Consider the following 19,308-nt stretch of genomic DNA (forward strand, 5'->3'; position numbering starts at 1 on the left):
GAGTCATTCAGTGCAGAAAAGGCCCTTCAGCCCATCGAGTCTGCACCGACAATATCTACCACTAAAGGCGTGCAGTTGTCTCATATCCTTGAATATTATGATATTTCAAAGAACAAAGAACAGCACAGCACAGGAAACAGGCCCTTCGGTCCTACAAGCCTGCGCCACCCATTTTAACACTCAGTGAGTGCCTTATTCTAGTCTTTCGTCGATCGTCGACATTTTTGTCTACCACTAGTGGACTCCACAATAAAGGGGGTGCAAATTTAGGGAATTATATGTGCGCCAGATTAAGGGAGATCCAATTCAGGGACAATTTATTGACTCCAGTCAGCCTAAAAAGCACGTTTTTGGGATGTGGGAGGAAATCGGAGCACCTGGAGAAATCCCATGCAAGCACGGGGAGAATGTGCAAACTCCCACAGACATTGATCCAAGCCAGAGATCTGACCTGGGTCCCTGTAACTGCACAGCAGACAGTGATAGTCACCGAGCTGTCGTGTTACCCGTCAATTGGTCCAGTTTAAGCGTACACTAACAATGTGAAGCACTAGGCAACTCTCGAAACAACATTCAAGAGCAACCTCGCACGACCCCACCGCGTGTATGCCCCTTGTTGGCCAACAAGGCGGACCGAATCACCTGTGGATGTAAAAGGAGACATCAATAAACATAAATAGACACACAACAGGCTATACAGACATTAATGGAAGATCTCCAATAGCTCCAACGTAAGTGACAAGGTGAGCCTTAAAATTTGTTGGACAACTGATAGGAATCTATTAATTCCCAGAAACATCCTGAGGCTCTTGATCTTCAACTAGAACATTCTTTTGTATCCCTCCATCTCCAGTCTGCTCATGTGCCTATCCAGGTAAGTCTTAAACAACCCTAGCATGTCTGCTTCCACCATCCTACTTGGCAGTGTATTCCAAGCCCCCACAACCCTCTGTGTAAAAAACCTCCCTCTGACATCTGAATTATACCTCGCCCCTCTCACCTTGAGCCCGTGACCTCTCGTGATCGTTGCCTCCAACCTGGGAAAAAGCTTCCCACTGTTCACCCTATCTATACCCTTCATAATCTTATACACCTCTATTAGGTCTCCCCTCATTCTCCGTCTTTCCAGGGAAAACAACCCCAGTTTGCCCAATCTCTCCTCATAGCCAAGACCCTCCATACCAGGCAACATCCTGGTAAACCTCCTCTGCATTCTCTCTAAGACCTCCACGTCCTTCCGGTAATGCGGTGACCAGAACTGGACACAGTACTCTAAATATGGTCTAACCAACGTTCTATACAACTGCAACATTAGACTCCAGCTTTTATACTCTATACCCCTTCATATAAAGGCAAGCATACCATATGCCTTCCTCACCACCTTCTCCACCTGTGCTGCCACCTTCAAGGACTTGTGAACTTGCACACCTAGTTCCCTCTGTGTTTCTATACTCTTAATAGTCTTACCATTTATTGTATAACTCCCCCCTATATTAGTTCTTCCAAAATGCATCACCTCGCATTTATCTGGATTAAATTCCATCTGCCATTTCTCCGCCCAACTTACCACCCAACTATATCATGCTGTATTGTGCGACACTGGTCATCACTATCAGCAAATCCAGCCATCTTTGTGTCATCCGCAAACTTGCTGATCACACCAGTTACTCCTTCTTCCAAATCATTTATATACCAGGAGCAGAGACTCTCCAAAACAAGTAGCAGATAACTTCTGTGCAGTCAGGAGGGGCCAGTTTCTCATGGCCCATTAAAAACAGTCTGTGTTATTGCCATGCTGGGATTTCCCTCCTACAGTGCTCCCAAACCCCCCTGAACACCTGATGAATCGCTATGCTATTAACTTAAGGGTTACCTGATAATGTATTGGCCCAAACCTAGTGAGCTGCATGAGATCCAAGTCTCAGGCTACACTTCCTGGATAGTCTGCCTGAGCAGTCAGCCATATGACCCACTTGGAATTAAAATTACCCACAATGAATCCTAAACTTCAACTGATTCTTGTCTGAAAGAAAGCATTCTCTTCTGGTTTACTGCAGTGTGGTAGATATATTTCTGAGCTAATAATCTTGAGGCAGGAGTCCAGACACCGCTCTAAATCCCATTGTAGCAGATTGAGAATATGAATTCAGTTAAAAAACTGGAATAAAGCTGGAGCTGATATCAGTAAAAGTGACTATAAAGTCACTGATTAGTTCTAGAAAGCCAACTGGTTCACTAATTGCCCCACATCGCTGCTACTTGACATAAAAATAATGGTACTTGAGGGCACTTGGTGACTTGGCACTGGTGTGAATTATTACTGCATGGTCAGTTACCTTTAAACAGTTGGCATAAGCTTTTTGCTCCTGTTGATGGGAGTTTTCTCTTGAGGTATTGCTGAACTTAAGCTAATACAAAGGCTTATGAAATGCAATGTACTGATTTTAAGACATGACTTTATTCACCAAATGATCGAATGGGAGAAAGTATCCCAGCACTCAAGGTATAGAATGCAGGCAGCCCTATACATCTCTGAAAAACAATGTCTCCCTGAGGCAATTATATATTCCCAAAATCATATTGTCCATTTTTATCCGGTAAACGTTAATAGAAATCAGTCAATAATCATCCTGTCATTAACAGCAACAATACATATCTTGACCTCATGGGATTTCATTGTCATTAATTGCAGATGTTACTTTCCTTCTGTTGTCCAGTGACACAGGAGGCTGGACAGTGAGCTGGGAGAATGATTCCTACTGACTTGAACCCACGTGACACATGTCGACCCTGAGAAATCCCTTATGTCTGTCTTGCAGCTGTGTTATCAGCTTGGAGCTGTATACTTCAAGTCATCAAACTGGGATTGGTAGCCATCTTGTTCCCGACAACTGCTGATAACATAATTGCATTCAGTGGAACCATTGTCCTCTGGAATGCAGACACAATCTAACATCTCCTCCCATCAAGCCCTGCTGTATTGTGCCGTTGGCTGAAGCTTTCGCTAAATGTCACTAAAAGCAAACTGCATTCATTTTATAAATTGAAAATACATGTTATAAATGAGAAATACTTGTTATTCATACAAAACTGCCCTCTATAGCAACAGCGTTCAGCGTTGTCAGTGTTCTCCAAAGCCTACAGTCATTCACTCTTAATTCAGTATTGTGTTAGTGTTCTTAAACCCATGAATATGTTTTTATTAGCCTATATTTGCCCCCCTCTAAATCAGGTCCTTGTTCTCAGCCAGAAATGGCCTTTCTGCATGATTGAAATGATATAGAAACTTCACTCACAGTTTATCGCAAAATTGGATGTCAGAAAAATTTCAAAATTGGGGTAATTAACTCACAAAGTATGCAACATCTTAGGAAAATTCTTCAAGTTCTTGCTGATGAGCCCATTTTCCAGGAATAATGTAATGGTGCTTGCTGGAATCAATAGGGGACATTGTTTCATAGACTCCTCTTCAGATTCCTCTTCAAGCATATCTTAGAATTAGCCAATCATCCTACTATGGATCCTGGAGAAGAAGTCGTTGCTGAGAGAGACTGAGTACTTTTAATTCAATGAGCTAATCATATATATTTGTTAAATTGTTGGATAGAAATGGCCATGTTGTGGCTGATTCACATTAAGAGAAAGAAAATATAGAGGAATGTATTGGCCATGAGGTTGGCAAGTTCTATGACTAATTTTAGGGGTTACTTCACTGGTTTGACTATTGCAAGAAAATTTGGGCCAATGTCACATCAACGTGGGTTTCTTCTGGCTGCTTCGGTTTCCTCCCACAGTCTAAAGATGTGTGGGTTAGGTTGACTGGCCATGTAAATTGACTCTAGTGTCAGGGGGATTAGCAGGGTAAATACATGGGGTTATGGGGATTGGGCCTGAGAGGGAATGTGGCCAGTGCAGATCGACGGGCCAAAAGGCCTCCTTATGCATTGTAAGGATTCTATGATGATTTTAAGCTCAGTGCAAGATGTCTGATTCATTGGAAGCATTACATTTACCATGCTGTTACTCAGTTGTCCTCAGGATGTCAGCATTACCACATTTCACAACTTCCACTCTGACCTTATCCCAAGCCTGTATGCTTGTGCAGTATCATCACTAATGAATATAAGCTTTTCCACTTCATAACTTGTCTAATAAGATCCAGTTCTCTTTGGGGTAAATGTGAGATATATGTCAATTTGTTCACTATTAATTTATTAAATTTCCGTTGGGAAATTATATCTGCTAGAACTTTTTTCCCCTTCAGTACAATCAAGTGAATCAATGTGGCCTTAACACCATTTGATCAACATGTAGCTGTCGAAAAATATTAATTTAAAACAATTTACATGTTATTGCTGATGATTTTATGTGGATTTGTTATTGCTCTGCACAGGCTCTGCGTCAGCACCTTGTGATTGGAAGTCCTTTAATCTGACTGGTTGAAGGAATCCTACAATACAGCAATACAAAATTGTAATTGTTTAAACGTATGAAAGAAATGCCATCATGGTCATCTCATCTATTAGCTGGTGCAACCCTCTGCACCCCACTCCCCCAAATGTGAGTCCTGAGGGAAATCAATACAAAGGAATAAAAGCTTGGGGCCAATTTCAAGAAATTGCCCAAGAAAAAAACTTGCATTTATATCGGGCAGGATATTATACTCCCCCACCACCCTCCCTATACCCCTGCAGATTCTGAGACTGGAAGCCCTGGCTCTTCAAATAATATTATGGAATCATTCACATCCATCTGAATAAAGGCTTATTTAATTTATTCATCTAAAAGACATCCTTCCAAAATGCAGCATTCTATCAGTATTGCCCGAGTATCAGCTTAGATTATGGGCTCAAGTCCTGGGGACCAGCTGAACTCAGGAATTTTTACCTTGAGTAAAGCACTTTGTAACTTTTGTTTTTGAATACTGATATTTATACAGTTACACTGACCAGAAATCCAAACCTGACGAAGGAGCAGTGCTCCAAACGCTAGTGGCTTTTGCTGCCAAATAAACCTATTGGACTTTAACCTGGTGTTGTGAGACTTCCTCCTGCATTACAACAGTGACTACACTTCAAATAAAAACTTAATTGGCTGTAAAACAATTTGAGACATCAATGGCCATGAAAAATGCTACCCAATTGCAAGTCTTTTCTTTTCCATATGTGTGCTGCCTGCCTGTTTGCTGTGGGAAGGCAATGGCATAGTGGTATTGTCACTAGACTAGTAATCAAGAGACCCAGAGCAAGATCTGGGGACCCAGATTCAAATGGCTCCAAGTCAGATGGTGAAATTTGAATAAAAATCTGGAATTAAAATCTAATGATGACCATGAAACCATTGTCATAAAACCCATCTGGTTCATTAATATTCTTTAGGAAAGGAAATCTGCCATCTTTGCCTGGTCTGGACTCCAGATCCACAGCAATGTGGTTATGTCTCAGATGTCTTCTGAAATGATGGACACTTAGAGATGGGCGATAAATGCTGACTTAGCCACTCATACTCACATCCTGTAAAATGATTAAAAAACAAAAAATGTCTATTCTTAGATGGGATAGTGTTATTTGCAGACTTGATTTTACAGCCTGTTTCTACTATTTTCTTGAAGTAAAGTTAAAGTTTATTTATTAGTCACAAGTTGGCTTGCATTTACACTGCAATGAAGTTATTGTGGAAATCCCCTAGTTGTCATACTCTGGTGCCTGTTCAGTACACTGAGGGAGAATTTAGCATGGCCAATGCATCTAACCTACACGTCTTTCGTACTGTGGGAGGAAACTGGAGCACCCAGAGGGAACCCACGCAGATGCAGGGAGAATGTGCAGACTCCACACAGACAGTGAGCCAAGGTGGGAATCGATCTCAGGTCCCTGCCACTAGACAGCAGTGCTAACCACTGAGCCGCTCCGTGTTATAGGACTTCTTTTGTACACTGCATAATTCTTGCCTGCACTACCAATTTAAACAATCTGACACCTTAAAGTAATGAAGCTTATTCCAAGATTAACCATGCTAGAACACTAACTGTATATAATGACTGCCCCTTTCTCCACCTATCTCAATGTTCTTATAAATAGGATAGTTTTATTCATATTGCAAGTTGTACTAGAATTCTTCAAAATGGCTACTATGCGCCAAGAGTGAACCAGGATTCCAGTATCAACAACTTCCATCCCTGATTCACAAGGGCGAAGGCGACAGAGGTGTGCAACACACAGTAACAAGATTTCCAGTCTGGCTCCAGACCAGGTGGTGAAAGCACCTTCAAAATTTTTGCCTGTGACTCCTTTCCCAAATGTCATTGGGAGCATAAGCAACATAAATCTTGCAGTGTTGCATTGGTGTATAAAGCAGCTGAGTGATGCCTTGTTTGAAAGAGCAAAATGAGTTGCATCGCATCACTACCCCTAAGAACTGTGAAGACCTCTGGTAAGTTACCAGTTGGTCTTTAATAGAACCCATGTCCTCCAGCACATAGGAGTACCCAATAATTGAATCATAGTAGCTCTTACTCCATCAATGTTTACATTTAGTCAACTGCACTGGATAGTTTGTAAAATGGCCAGTTCCCTAGCATCAGTCATGGTACATTAATTTTATGTCAGTCCACATTATCGCTCAACAAGTCAAGATCTTGGGTGACCAAGGATACATGTTTGCCTATACTCATCACCAATCTGGAATCCTGAGCCACCAGCAGATACAATAAGTTCCATCAGTTCCTTCACTGAAGGTAACAGACCTTCGGTTTCACTGGATAGGGAATTTATAATTCCATTTGACTATATAGTCCAGCCAAGGTTTCCAGAACAATTGCATTGTTCTGCGTTCCTACAAACTGACAGTTGAAAAGACAACCAAATGGAGCATTTGCAGTGAATTCAAGGAAGTGCAACCAAAGGCCTGCACTGAAGGGCCTGATGAACCAGAATTGGAAGCAGCTTTGGCAGTTGCAATAGCCAACAGAATTGTTAAAGGCAAATTATATTTAACAAATGATTAATCATTCTGGAGACATTACCAATTGGATAAAGGGAATGCAGTGAATAATGTGGTTATCGATTTTCAGAAACATTTTCAAAGGTTGTGTCAGTAAGACAGGAAACAAAAAGATTTGGATGAATTCCTCATATTTACGAATGTAGTGCTGAATTCACCTTTGGTTTTATTCACAAGATGCTAATCATCAAAATACACCACTGACACAAAAGTACAGAGCTTGGCACATGGCAGGTTCGAAGATTCAGCGAATGAACAGTTAAGCTGAAGGAGAGACTTGATAAGATTTACTGTGAAAATCCCCTAGTCGCCACACTCTGATGCCTTTTCGGGTACACTGAGGGAGAGTTTAGCATGATTAATGCACCTAACCAGCATGTTTTTCAGACTGTGGGAGAAAACTAGAGCACCTGGAAGAAACCCTGCAGGCATGGGGAGAACATGCAGACTCTGCATACACAATAACCAAAGCCGGAAATTGAACCTAGGTCCTGGCACTGTAAGGCAGTAGTGCCAACCACTGTGCCACCATCCAGCCGGTGCATTGATTTGCTGATAGATGTAATGTGCGTAGAGAAATGGTGAGATAATACATTTTACAAAGTAAAACAAAAATGGGAGAATGCACACAGTAAAAAGATCGGAGAGTAAAGAAAGCTGGAAGTTCAAATACATAATTTTCTTTCAGTCCTTGAAGATAAAGCTTCAAAGATAAAGGGGCATCAGAAAGGCAAAAAGGGGCCATGAAATGGCTTTGGCGGGTAGGATTAAAGAAAATCCTAAGGCATTTTACTCCTATGTTAGAAATAAAAGGATGGTTAGAGGGAAGATTGGTCCTCTCAGGGACAGAGGAGGGGAACTATGCTTGGAGCCTGGGGGAATGGGGGAGATCCTGAATGAATACTTTGCGTCGGTATTCACGCAGGAGAGGGGCCTGATGTCTGGTGCTGTGCTTGAGGAGTTTGAGGATCCGTTGAGGGATATAGTCATCACGAGGGAAGAGGTGTTGGGACTTTTAGACAGTATAAAGACGGATAAATCTCCGGGGCCTGATGGCATCTATCCCAGGCTGTTAAGGGAGGTGAGGGATGAAATTGCTGGGCCTCTGACGCAAATCTTTGTCTCTTCTTTGGACACAGGTGAGGTCCCAGAGGATTGGCGCATTGCAAATGTAGTACCGTTGTTTAAGAAGGGTCAGAGGGATAACCCAGGGAATTATAGGCCGGTGAGCTTGACTTCAGTTATAGGCAAGCTAATGGAGAGGATCCTCAAGGATAGGATGTATGAACATCTGGAGCGCTGCAATCTGATCAGGGATACGCAGCATGGCTTCATTACAGGGAGGTCATGCCTTACGAATCTAGTGGAATTTTTTGAAGAGGTGACAAAAACGGTTGACGAAGGACAAGCCGTTGATGTTGTCTATATGGATTTCAGTAAGGCGTTTGACAAGGTCCCTCATGGTAGGCTGATAGAAAAGGTGAAGGCTCATGGGATACAAGGCCAGGTATGTAGATGGGTGGAGAACTGGCTTGGGAGGAGGAGACAGCGAGTAGTAGTGGAAGGCTCCTTTTCCAATTGGAGGCCTGTCACCAGTGGTGTGCCGCAGGGCTCGGTACTTGGACCTCTTCTATTTGTGGTATATATTAATGACTTGGAAGAGGGGGTAGGTGGTGTGATCAGCAAATTTGCTGATGACACCAAGATGGTTGGATTGGCGGGTACTGAGGAGCAGTGCCTGGCAATGCAACAGGACATAGACAGGCTGGTAGATTGGGCAGATAGATGGCAAATGGAATTTAATCCGGAGAAATGCGAGGTGATGCACTTTGGCCGGAATAATGTGGAGGGGAGTTATACGATAAAAGGTAGAACTATCCGGAGTATAGATACGCAGAGAGACCTGGGGGTGCAAGTGCATAAGTCCCTGAAGGTGTCGGTACAGGTGCAGAATGTGATGAGGAAAGCGTATGGTATGTTAGCCTTCATAGGAAGAGGTATAGAATATAAGAGTAGGAGTCTGATGTTGCAGTTGTATAGAACGTTGGTTAGGCCTCACTTGGAGTACTGCGTCCAGTTCTGGTCGCCGTACTACCGGAAGGATGTAGAGATCCTGGAGAGAGTGCAGAGGAGATTTACCAGGATGTTGCCTGGTATGGAAGGGCTGTCTTACGAGGAAAGATTGGATGAACTTGGGCTGTTTTCCCTTGAGAGACGTCGGCTGAGGGGGGATCTAATAGAGGTTTATAAGATTATGAAGGGGATAGATAGAGTAAATGGTGGTAAGCTTTTTCCGCTACAAGAAATGGATAGAACGAGGGGTCACGGGCTTAGGGTGAGGGGGGCTAGGTATAAGACAAATATTAGAGGGCAGTTTTTCACGCAAAGGGTAGTGGGGGTGTGGAATGCACTGCCGAGTAAGGTGGTGGAAGCAGGCACGCTAGGGTTGTTTAAGAGTCACTTAGACAGCCATATGAGCGGGCTACATATAGGGGGATATAGTAGGCCTTACTGAACATTGTAGGCTTGGGAATACATTTTGCCTCAGGAATGTTAGTCTTTGCCTGTTTAATAATGAATTTTTTTGTCTCCACAGGCATTTAAGTCCGGCAAGGGGCATGCAGGCGGCAGGTTGTAGTGGGCTGCTCTTGGATGTTGCTTCGGGAGTTGCCTATTGCTTCATGTCGTTAGTGTGCTTAAACTGGACCATCTCGAGGGCAACATGACAGCTCAGAGACTATCTCTGTTGCTGTGCGGACACATGGATTTGGGCCTGTGTCTGTGGGAGTTTGCACGTTCTCCCCGTGGTTGCGTGGGTTTCCTCCGGGTGCTCCGGTTTCCTCCCACATCCCCCAAAGATGTGCTTTTAGGCTGATTGATTGGGTACTAAAATTGTCCCTAAATTGGACCTCCCTGATCCTCGCACGTTAGGCGTAGACTAAAATCATGAATAGGTCACTGAGATAGTAGGACGGCGGCGCGGGCTCGTTGGGCCGAAGGGCCTGTTTCCCGTGCTGTGTTGTTCTTTGTTCTTGTTAAAGCTGTAAGTATGGGCATACGGAGATAGGCAGCTGATACAAAGCAGTGATTAGGTCAGTCAGTATTTTGTGCAATTTTGAACAATCTCATTCGACACAAAAATACATTAAAACCATTGAGAACATCAAGTGTGGCTGTCCATTAGAACATAATTATGCTCACAATTATGTTGGAGATGGGAAGCAGCAATTATGAGGAAAAAAACTGAGATACTGGAACTTTTTTGACTGGAACACATGATTAAGAGGAAAAACGTAAGTTTTTAACATTATAACTATTTTGAAAGTAAATAGGGAAAGATAATCATCCTTCCTTGAGAAGAGTCAAACATTAAAATTGTTAAGAACATGAATGGAGGTTAGGAATTTTTTTATATGCATAATTACATGAGATGAAATTACTTATTTTGGACTGAAACCCTTGCATCTTTTATGGATAACTGAATGAAGATTGGAAACTGAAGAAGGCATTTTGGAGAAACCCACAGGAATAGGGTTGGTTTTGTATTGCTAGATAAAGGCCCAGCATAGAACTGATGGGCTGAAAGACTTCTGTGGTGTACAGTCCAATAACAGACCATGGCAACAAAAATATAAGGCATTTTATTGTGTAAATTTTAATTCAGACATAGATAATTAGAACACATTTCATTTTTAGGCATCTGTTGCATTATTATCTATCTGAATCATTGCAGTTATTTGACGAAAGTGATTTTAAAAGTCTGATAAGTTTCTATTTCCTGTTAAGAGGCCTCACTGTTGACTTTACCATGGCTGTATGTAAGCAATTGTTTTGAATGTATTTGGGAATTTAATATGTTTTTAATTCAAGCCCCTTGTAGCCAATCAATATGGTGACTGTAAAGACAAAGCCAGAGTTGCTGGAATATCACACCATAACTGGGATTTTGAACAAACCATCTTGGTAAGTGTTGAAAATTGCACTGTTCTGCATTCCTACAAAGTCTGAAGCTTCTGTAGGCAAATCAAGGTATAGAATCGTCGACGTGGAGGGGGGGGGGGAACTAAGAACACCCATAACCATAGGTCTGTAAAGACACAACTGAATCAGTCAATCCCCTTCTCAGCTTTCCTATCGACAACACTCACACATTTGTTGCCCTTTATGTAAAATCTCAGCGGTTTGTTGACCCACTCTCCTGCATACCCTACACCAATGCGACTGGTGGAGACAATATCTGCTCCACTGATGTTTTCGGGGCCAGGTTCCATCCAGATCTCAGTGCCTGTGGCCAAGTCCCCTCTGTCAAAGGTCTTAGTAATATCTAAAGCCTGGCACAGTTTGGAGGGTCCATTGCACAGCTCATGGTCTTTAAGGGGTTTCCCAGTGTCTTTTCTCCGCTTGCTGCGAAGGTGTCTCATTGCATCCAGTCCTTGCAGAGGTTCCAAGGATCTCAGCAACACGGCAGCACCATCTCCCTGACTGGACACATTCAAGCAGAAATACACCCCGTAGATCTGATACACATACATGGTGCCTGGCCTCATAAACATTGCCATATTTCGGGGAGTCTGCCTGCCTCCGCGGGAATGGGACGCTTGGTCCTCACCGCCCAGGTAGGCTTCAGTCTCCACTATCCTGCCTTTCATTTCACTGCCATCCGCAAACTTTCGGACCATGACCTGGCCCAGAAACTCTTTGGCCAAAGTCACACAAGGCCGATTGAAGAAGCCCGAGGAGAGCCTGCCGTTTGCCATTTGGGCAGTGTTGAAATAGATGCTGCAGACCGGACTCTCTCCCTCTTCCTTCTGCTGCTGCTGCTGCCGCCGCCGGCGCTGCTGCTCCGCTCCCAATCCCGGCTGCTGCTCCGCTCCCAATCCCGGCTGCTGCTCCGCTCCCAGTTCCGGCTGCTGCTCCAGTCCCAGTCCCGGCTGCAGCTCTGCACAGAGGCCAGCCTTTCTCTCCCTCGCCGCCAGCACTTTTCTTTTCTTCGGTCCCATTTGAAAGGGTTCAGTGCAGTCTCCAGTCCTGCAGCGCTACAGAGAGCTCAGGTTAACAGGAGCTGCTAACTGCAACTGCTCCAACTGCAGGGAGATCTCCAACCTTTAGAGCTCAGGTGCTGCTCCAAACACACATCCCTCTAGCTACATTTTAGCAGGCAGGAGGGAAACAGGAAGTAATAGCTGCTAAAGGCAGAGGGACGTTCTTGTACTTCCGAGTCCCAAGTGCTTCATATTAGTGATTTGCAGACATCATTGCATTCAGACATTGAGTATTTACTGCTCCTCACAATACTCCCCTCTCTTAAATTCACGCTCAGTGCTTTCCTTCCTATACATTCCTAATATATGCGGCCCCTGATGCTTTCTTAACAACATGACCCAGCCTGATGTTCTTTTAGACCACTTGGGTTACGCACCTCAAGTAGTTCCTGAAAACTTTCACATTTGCCTACTTGAATCTTCATGCTGGTTGCATGGAGAATAAATAGTCGAGTCTTTTTTAAGGCTTGTATTTATATAGCGCTTTTCACAACCACTTGGAGGTCTTAAAGCCCTTTGCAGTCTTTGAAGTGTATTAAATGTTGTAATGTAGGAAATGTAACAGCTAAGTTATGCACAGCAATTTTCCACACAGAAATGTGATAGCCCCAAATAATCTCATTTTTATGATATTGATTGAAGAATAAATATTGTCTAGGATACCGAGGAACTTTAACATAGTATCATAGGTTCTTTGTTGGCTTGAGCAAGTAGATTGGGACCACAGTTTGATGTTTTACGTCCAGCTTTGCAGCACTCAATTGGTACCACTGGAATGTTAGTCTTTATATGTGTGCTCAGATTCTAGAGTGGGACTTGAACCCAGACTCAGGTGAGATTGTTGTTTCAACTGAGCCACAGTTTACTGTAACATGAACAGGGCCTAGTTTTAAGGCTGATAAAATTGGATATCCTAAATTAAAGAATTGGGCGTATTAAAAATCAAACACAGTCAAACCTTAGGCAGGCCAGTTGTACAATACCCAAACCTGTCTGGGCCTGATTCATCAATCTCCTATCAAAGGTCGTTGCACCCTACTGATATTTAGCAGGAGATCATTGCACCCCATTGAAATGCACCACCTTATTGTTGGAAGCCCAGATCGGGCCAGACTTTCAGTCACTAAGAGTTCCTGCAGTTGGCTTAATCTGATAACAGGTTACATGTAAGCAGCAGCATGGAGATGGACACTTGGGGGCGGACCCTGGTGACCTGTCAGGCAGACATCAAGAAACCCACTGGGTATTGGAACACCCTCCTGGGACCTCATTGGCTGGAAGCCAGAGAAGTTTCTGGAAAGGCAAGCAGGCAGGGGATAAAGGAACACACTTTCAGACACCAGCAGGGAAGGCTTGAGAAGACTGGATGAAGGAGGTGACCTTTGACCATTCAGAAGACTGACCAGAAAAGGAAGGAAGGAAGAAGCTGCCATCGAGACTCACCTTCGTGACGGCGGACCAGAGGGACTCAGAGAACCGAGCCTGCAGTTTTAACCAAACCATCTTTGCGGGTAGCATATCTGATTTTGGGGTATCCTCTTGTTTTATGTGGGTAATTTAAGGGTTAGTAGTGTTAATGTTAATAAACTTGTTGAACCTTTACTTGTCTTTGTCTTTTGTCCATCTTGCAAATAAGGGCACTGGGGTAAAACATTGGAGTAAGCAAACTGGTCTAAAGAATCAGAGATATTTTAACATTTCAACATTACTTAAGCAGATGACAAGTAAAATCTACATTTTATGAGCATTGTGTATCACTTATCACAGTAAAGCTTTCAGTGCAGAACACATCACTTCATGAATGTCTTTATATTTAATTCAAATAGTTGTTAATTTGTTAAGTCTAATGTTTTTTCAATATTACATATACCATGGCCTGAATCTTCTGACACTTGGAGTGGCAAATGCTTCAGAAATCCTTGTATGTGGGATCCCTGAGGAAGTGCTGTCATGCAGAAATATTTAAATGGAAAGTTTAAACTTCTGTTTTATGTTGCCTGCACTTCTTAATGATTCCCTACTAGAGTGAGATCAGACAGCCATAACCAAGCAGACATGGGCTCTTTGCCCTTAGGCTGGTTTTGACACGGGGCAGTATATTAGCATGGATAAAGGATTGACTCACTAATAGAAGACAGTTGGGATAAGAGGAGCATTTTCTGGATGGCAATCTGAAACTCGTGGAGTGCCATGGGGATCAGTGCTGGGGCCACAACATGTATTAGTGACTTGGACAAGGGACTGAATGTACTATTCACAAGTTTGCGGATGACACAAAAATAGGTGGGGAGACAAGTGGTGAGGATAACACAAAGGGCCTGATTTTACCATTTTGATTCTAAGTGCTGAAACTGGGAGTGTTTCAGATCCGATTTTTAGACCCGTTCTCTGACATCCCCATATTCAATCAGCCTGGAAAAAATCAGTGATTCTGAATTGTGCTGCAGAAGCGTGTGGACGGGGCTTATCATGCCCAAAAGCCTGCTGCTCCAATTGGACCCTTCAGCTTCACATGCACAGTTAAAAAAATAGAAAAATGCTCTCCAACCACATCACTCCTGGGCTGGATAATACCTCCTCCTGGCTTCCACAGACATTGCCCCACCCCTACAACATAACTGTCCCTCTTATCCCCCCCTTCCCTCTCACTGATCATAGGCAGAGTGGCAGCGGACCCCCCCCACTCCTGCCCACCCGAGAATCATCTGACCTGCTTCCTTCCTGCCTCGCTATGAGATAGCCAACCGGCCAGCCTCCCTCCTTCCCCCATACCAGAGAGCGATCTGATCCACCTCCCTCCCTCCCCATCAGAGAGTGATCTGACTTGCCTCCCTCCCCCCCACCAGAGAGCTATCTGACCTGTCTCCTTACCCCCCGACAGAGAGCCATCTGACCTGTCTCCCTCCCCCCACCAGAGAGACACCTGACCTGTCTCCCTCCCCCTCCATAGAGAGTGATCTGACCCGCCTCCCTCCTCTCCTCTCCTACCACCGATCTGAGTCAGACAGTTCCTGGACACTTGGCACTTACCTCCTCAGAAGCTGGAGCACCCGAATTGGACCTTTGTGGACCATGTCTGTTTCAAGCCAAATCTGGATGCGCAAACACAGTGGTTAAGGGGGAATTGCCGGTAAAATTGGGCAGGCAGTCCATTGCATAAGAACATAAGAACATAAGAAATAGGAGCAGGAGTAGGCCATCTAGCCCCTCAAGCCTGCCCCGCCATTCAATAAGATCATGGCTGATCTGTCGTGCCTCAGTTCCACTTTCCCGCCCTCTCCCCATAACCCTTAATCCCCTCTCTTATCAAAAACCCATCAACCCGCGTCTATAAAATATTTAGCGAGGCAGCCTCCACCACTTCAACGGGCAGAGAATTCCAGAGATTCACCACCCTTTGAGTGAAGAAGTTCCTCCTCAACTCCGTTCTAAACCGCCCCCCCTTTATCTTGAGGCTGTGCCCCCTAGTCCTACTGTCCTTTCTGAGCGGGAAGAGTCTCTCCACCTCTATCCTATCCATCCCGTTCATCATCTTATACGTCTCAATGAGATCTCCCCTCATTCTTCTAAACTCTAACGAGTACAAGCCTAGTTTATTCAGCCTCTCCTCATAGCTCATTAGGTCAATTTAAATGCATGCAAATGCATTTAAATTGCCGTCACACCCGTTTTGGGCATGGTGCTGATCGTGGCCATTTTAGGTGCTTGGTAAAGGGGGAATCGGTGTGGAGGCAGTTGTGGATTGCACTACTCGCCTCACACCCGAATTTACCAAGCTTCCACACCCAAAAACAGGCGCAACTTGATGATATAACCGAGCCCAAAGAGTCTACAGAGGGAAATAGACAAGTTAAATGAATGAGCAAAAACTTGGCAGGTGGTATATAGTGTAGGAAAATGTGAAGTTTATACACTTTAGTAAGAAGAATAAAAACTGAATATTATTTAAATGGAGAAAAACTGCAGAAAGCTGCAGCACAGGGGGATTTGGGGATCCTCATGCATAAATTACAAACAGCTAGGACGCAAGTTCAACAGGTCATGGGGAAGGTGAATGGAATGTTGGCCTTTATTTCAAAGGGAATGGAGTAATTTCGGTCTCCTTATCTAAGGAAAGGATTAGAGGCATTGGATGCGGTCCGAAGAAGATATACTAGATATGGAGATTTTTTTATGAGGAGAAGTTGAGTAGATTGGGTTGGTACTCAATGGAGTTTAGAAGAATGAGACGTAACTTTATTGAGATGTATAGGATTCTCAGGGGCCTTGATGGAATAGATGTGAAGAGGTTGTTTCCCACTGTGGGAAAGTCTAGGATTAGAAGGCATAATCTCAGATTATGAGTCACTCATTGGATTGTTTTAATTGATTAACCATATTTCTAGGGCAGAACATTTGTATTAGAGGAAAACTCTTCTTTCTGTTTGTAGATTACAGTAACAATTGTCATTAACATTTTGTTTATAATAGTTTTAGTATCTGGGACTTGCATTAAAATATGTTAAAGAGGATGTGACATTGTTTGTAACTGCTCAGTATCTAGGAAAAATGTGTCATTTGTTCACAATGGAATGTAAACTCTGGGGGCCCAGGGAACAAGGGATGACCATTTGTCTTCAGACTATGTGATTCCAGCTCTAGTGTTAGGGTGACACCAGGTGACCTGTACTCTAAGCCAATGGAAAAGGTGAATTTGGATTCTTTCCAGATAAGAGATTCCGGAATAATGAGAATTGGGATGAAAGTGCAAAAAGATATATTGGATATATTGGAGGGAGTACAGAGAAGATACACTAGGCTGATACCACAGATGAGGGGGTTAGCTTATGAGGAGAGATTGAGTAGATTGGGCCGGTACTTGTTGGAGTTTAGAAGGCTGAGGGGGGATCTTATAGAGACTTACAAGATAATGAAGGGGCGAGATAGGGTAGAGGTAGAGAGATTCTTTCCACTTAGAAAGGAAACCAGAACTAGAGGGCACAGCCTCAAAATACTGGGTGGGGTGGGGGGGGGGCGGGTTGCAGTTTAGAATAGAGTTGAGGAGGAACTTCTCTCAGAGGGTGGTGAATCTCTGGAATTCTCTGCCCATTGAAATGGTGGAGGCTACCTCGTTAATATGTTTAAGTCATGGGTAGATAGATTTCTGATCGATAAGGGAATTAAGGGTTATGGGGAGCATCACTTCCTGACTTCCGAAAGCCACAAGTCACAAGCTAGGAGTGTGATGGAATACTCTCCACTTGCCTAGATGAGTGGAGTTCCAACAGCTCTTGATTGTCATCCCATCCACAAGCATTCATTTCATCCACAAATACAGCACAGTAGCAGTCGTATGTTCCATCTACAGGATGCACTGCTGGAACTCACCAAGGCTCTTTAGACCTTATTAAGCCCCCACAACCATTACCATCTAGAATGGCATGGGGAGCAAACACATAGGAACACCACCAATTGAAATGTTCCCTTTCAAGTCTCACGCTATCCAGAATTGGAAAGGTATCGCTGTTTCTTCACTGACACTGGGTCAAAATCCTGATAGATGATCTGGAGGAGGGAACTGAGTGTAGGGTGTCGAAATTTGCTGATGACACCAAGATTGGGGGAACGGCAAATTGTGCGGAGGGTGTGGAGAGTCTGCAGAAGGATCTAGATAGGCTGGGCGAATGGGCCAGGAAATGGCAAATGGAATTTAATGTTGGCAAGTGTGAGGTGGTCCACTTTGGTAGGAAGAATGGTAGGAAGGACTATTACTTACGTGGCGAAAAACTGCAGCAGGCGACGGTGCAGAGGGACCTCGGGGTCCTTGTGCATGAGTTGCAAAAACCCAGCTTGCAGGTGCAGCAGGTGGTCAGGAAGGCGAATGGGATGCTGGCCTTCATAGCAAGGGGGATTGAATATAAAAGTAGGGAGGTCTTGCTGCAGTTGTATAGGGCATTGGTGAGGCCGCAGCTGGAGTACTGTGTGCAGTTTTGGGCGCCGCATCTGCGCAAAGATATTTTGGCCTTGGAGGGAGTGCAGAGGAGGTTTACTAGGCTGATACCGGAGTTGAGGGGGTTGAGCTATGAGGAGAGGCTGAATAAACTAGGCTTGTACTCGTTAGAGTTTAGAAGAATGAGGGGAGATCTCATTGAGACGTATAAGATGATGAATGGGATGGATAGGATAGAGGTGGAGAGACTCTTCCCGCTCAAAAAAGACAGTAGGACTAGGGGGCACAGCCTCAAGATAAAGGGGAGGCGGTTTAGAACGGAGTTGAGGAGGAACTTCTTCACTCAAAGGGTGGTGAATCTCTGGAATTCTCTGCCCGTTGAAGTGGTGGAGGCTGCCTCGCTAAATATTTTTAAGACGCGGGTTGATGGGTTTTTGATAAGAGAGGGGATTAAGGGTTATGGGGAGAGGGCGGGAAAGTGGAACTGAGCCACGACAGATCAGCCATGATCTTATTGAATGGTGGGGCAGGCTCGAAGGGCTAGATGGCCTACTCCTGCTCCTATTTCTTATGTTCCTATGTTCTAACAGCACTGTGGGTGTTCCTACACCACATGGACTGCAGCGGTTCAAGAAGTCAGTTTACCACTATCTTCTTAAGTGTAATTAGTGATGGCACAGTGGTTAACACTGCTGCCTCACAGTGCCAGGGATCCAGGTTCGATTCACGGCTTGGGTCACTGTTTGTGTGGAGTTTGCATGTTCTCCCTGTGTCTGCGTGGGCTCTGAATGCTTCGATTTCCTCCCACAGTCCAAAGATGTGCAGGTTAGGTACATTGACCATGCTAAATTCTCTCTCAGTGTACCCAAATAGGCGGTGGCATGTGGCAACTAGGGCATTTTCACAGTAACTTCATTGCAGTGTTAATGTAAGCCTACTTGTGACTAATAAATAATCTTTACTTCGATGGATAATACATGTTGTCTTAGCCTGCAATCCTCATATCCCATGAATGAAATTTTAAAGATCTTTCCTGTGGGATACTATGGAAAATATCCTGCCAGTGCTTTGTGCTGTAATATTCACTCAGAGCTGAATTGTGGACTGTTATGTGTATACCCAAGATAGATAATATTCAAAAAGGAAAGCAAGTAATGGTTTGAAATTTGAATATAAATTTAAAAAGATGATTAGAATAGGAAGTTGTTGAAATAAAGTAAAAGTGTGGTTAAATAGGAATTGATGTGGGTATGCCGGCGTTGGACTGGCCCCTTCGTCAGGGGCTAACCCGAAAGCTTGCGAGTATATTATCAAATAAATAGGTTGGACTAAAAC

The 19,308-nt window shown here is 43.9% G+C and overlaps 1 protein-coding gene across 1 annotated transcript; it reads right to left on the reverse strand.

The window, feature by feature from the left end:
* Positions 1-10,627: 10,627 nt before the first annotated feature.
* On the reverse strand, positions 10,628-12,161 carry mpg (N-methylpurine DNA glycosylase). Its single transcript, XM_080193280.1, has one exon. It carries the CDS (start codon positions 12,000-12,002, stop codon positions 11,109-11,111), a length of 894 nt encoding a protein of 297 aa, XP_080049406.1. The 5' UTR covers positions 12,003-12,161; the 3' UTR covers positions 10,628-11,108.
* Positions 12,162-19,308: the final 7,147 nt, after the last annotated feature.

This window comes from Carcharhinus amblyrhynchos, chromosome 7 (assembly GCF_965287045.1).
Source record: "Carcharhinus amblyrhynchos chromosome 7, sCarAmb.v2.hapA, whole genome shotgun sequence".
NCBI classification, from domain to species: Eukaryota; Metazoa; Chordata; class Chondrichthyes; order Carcharhiniformes; family Carcharhinidae; genus Carcharhinus; species Carcharhinus amblyrhynchos.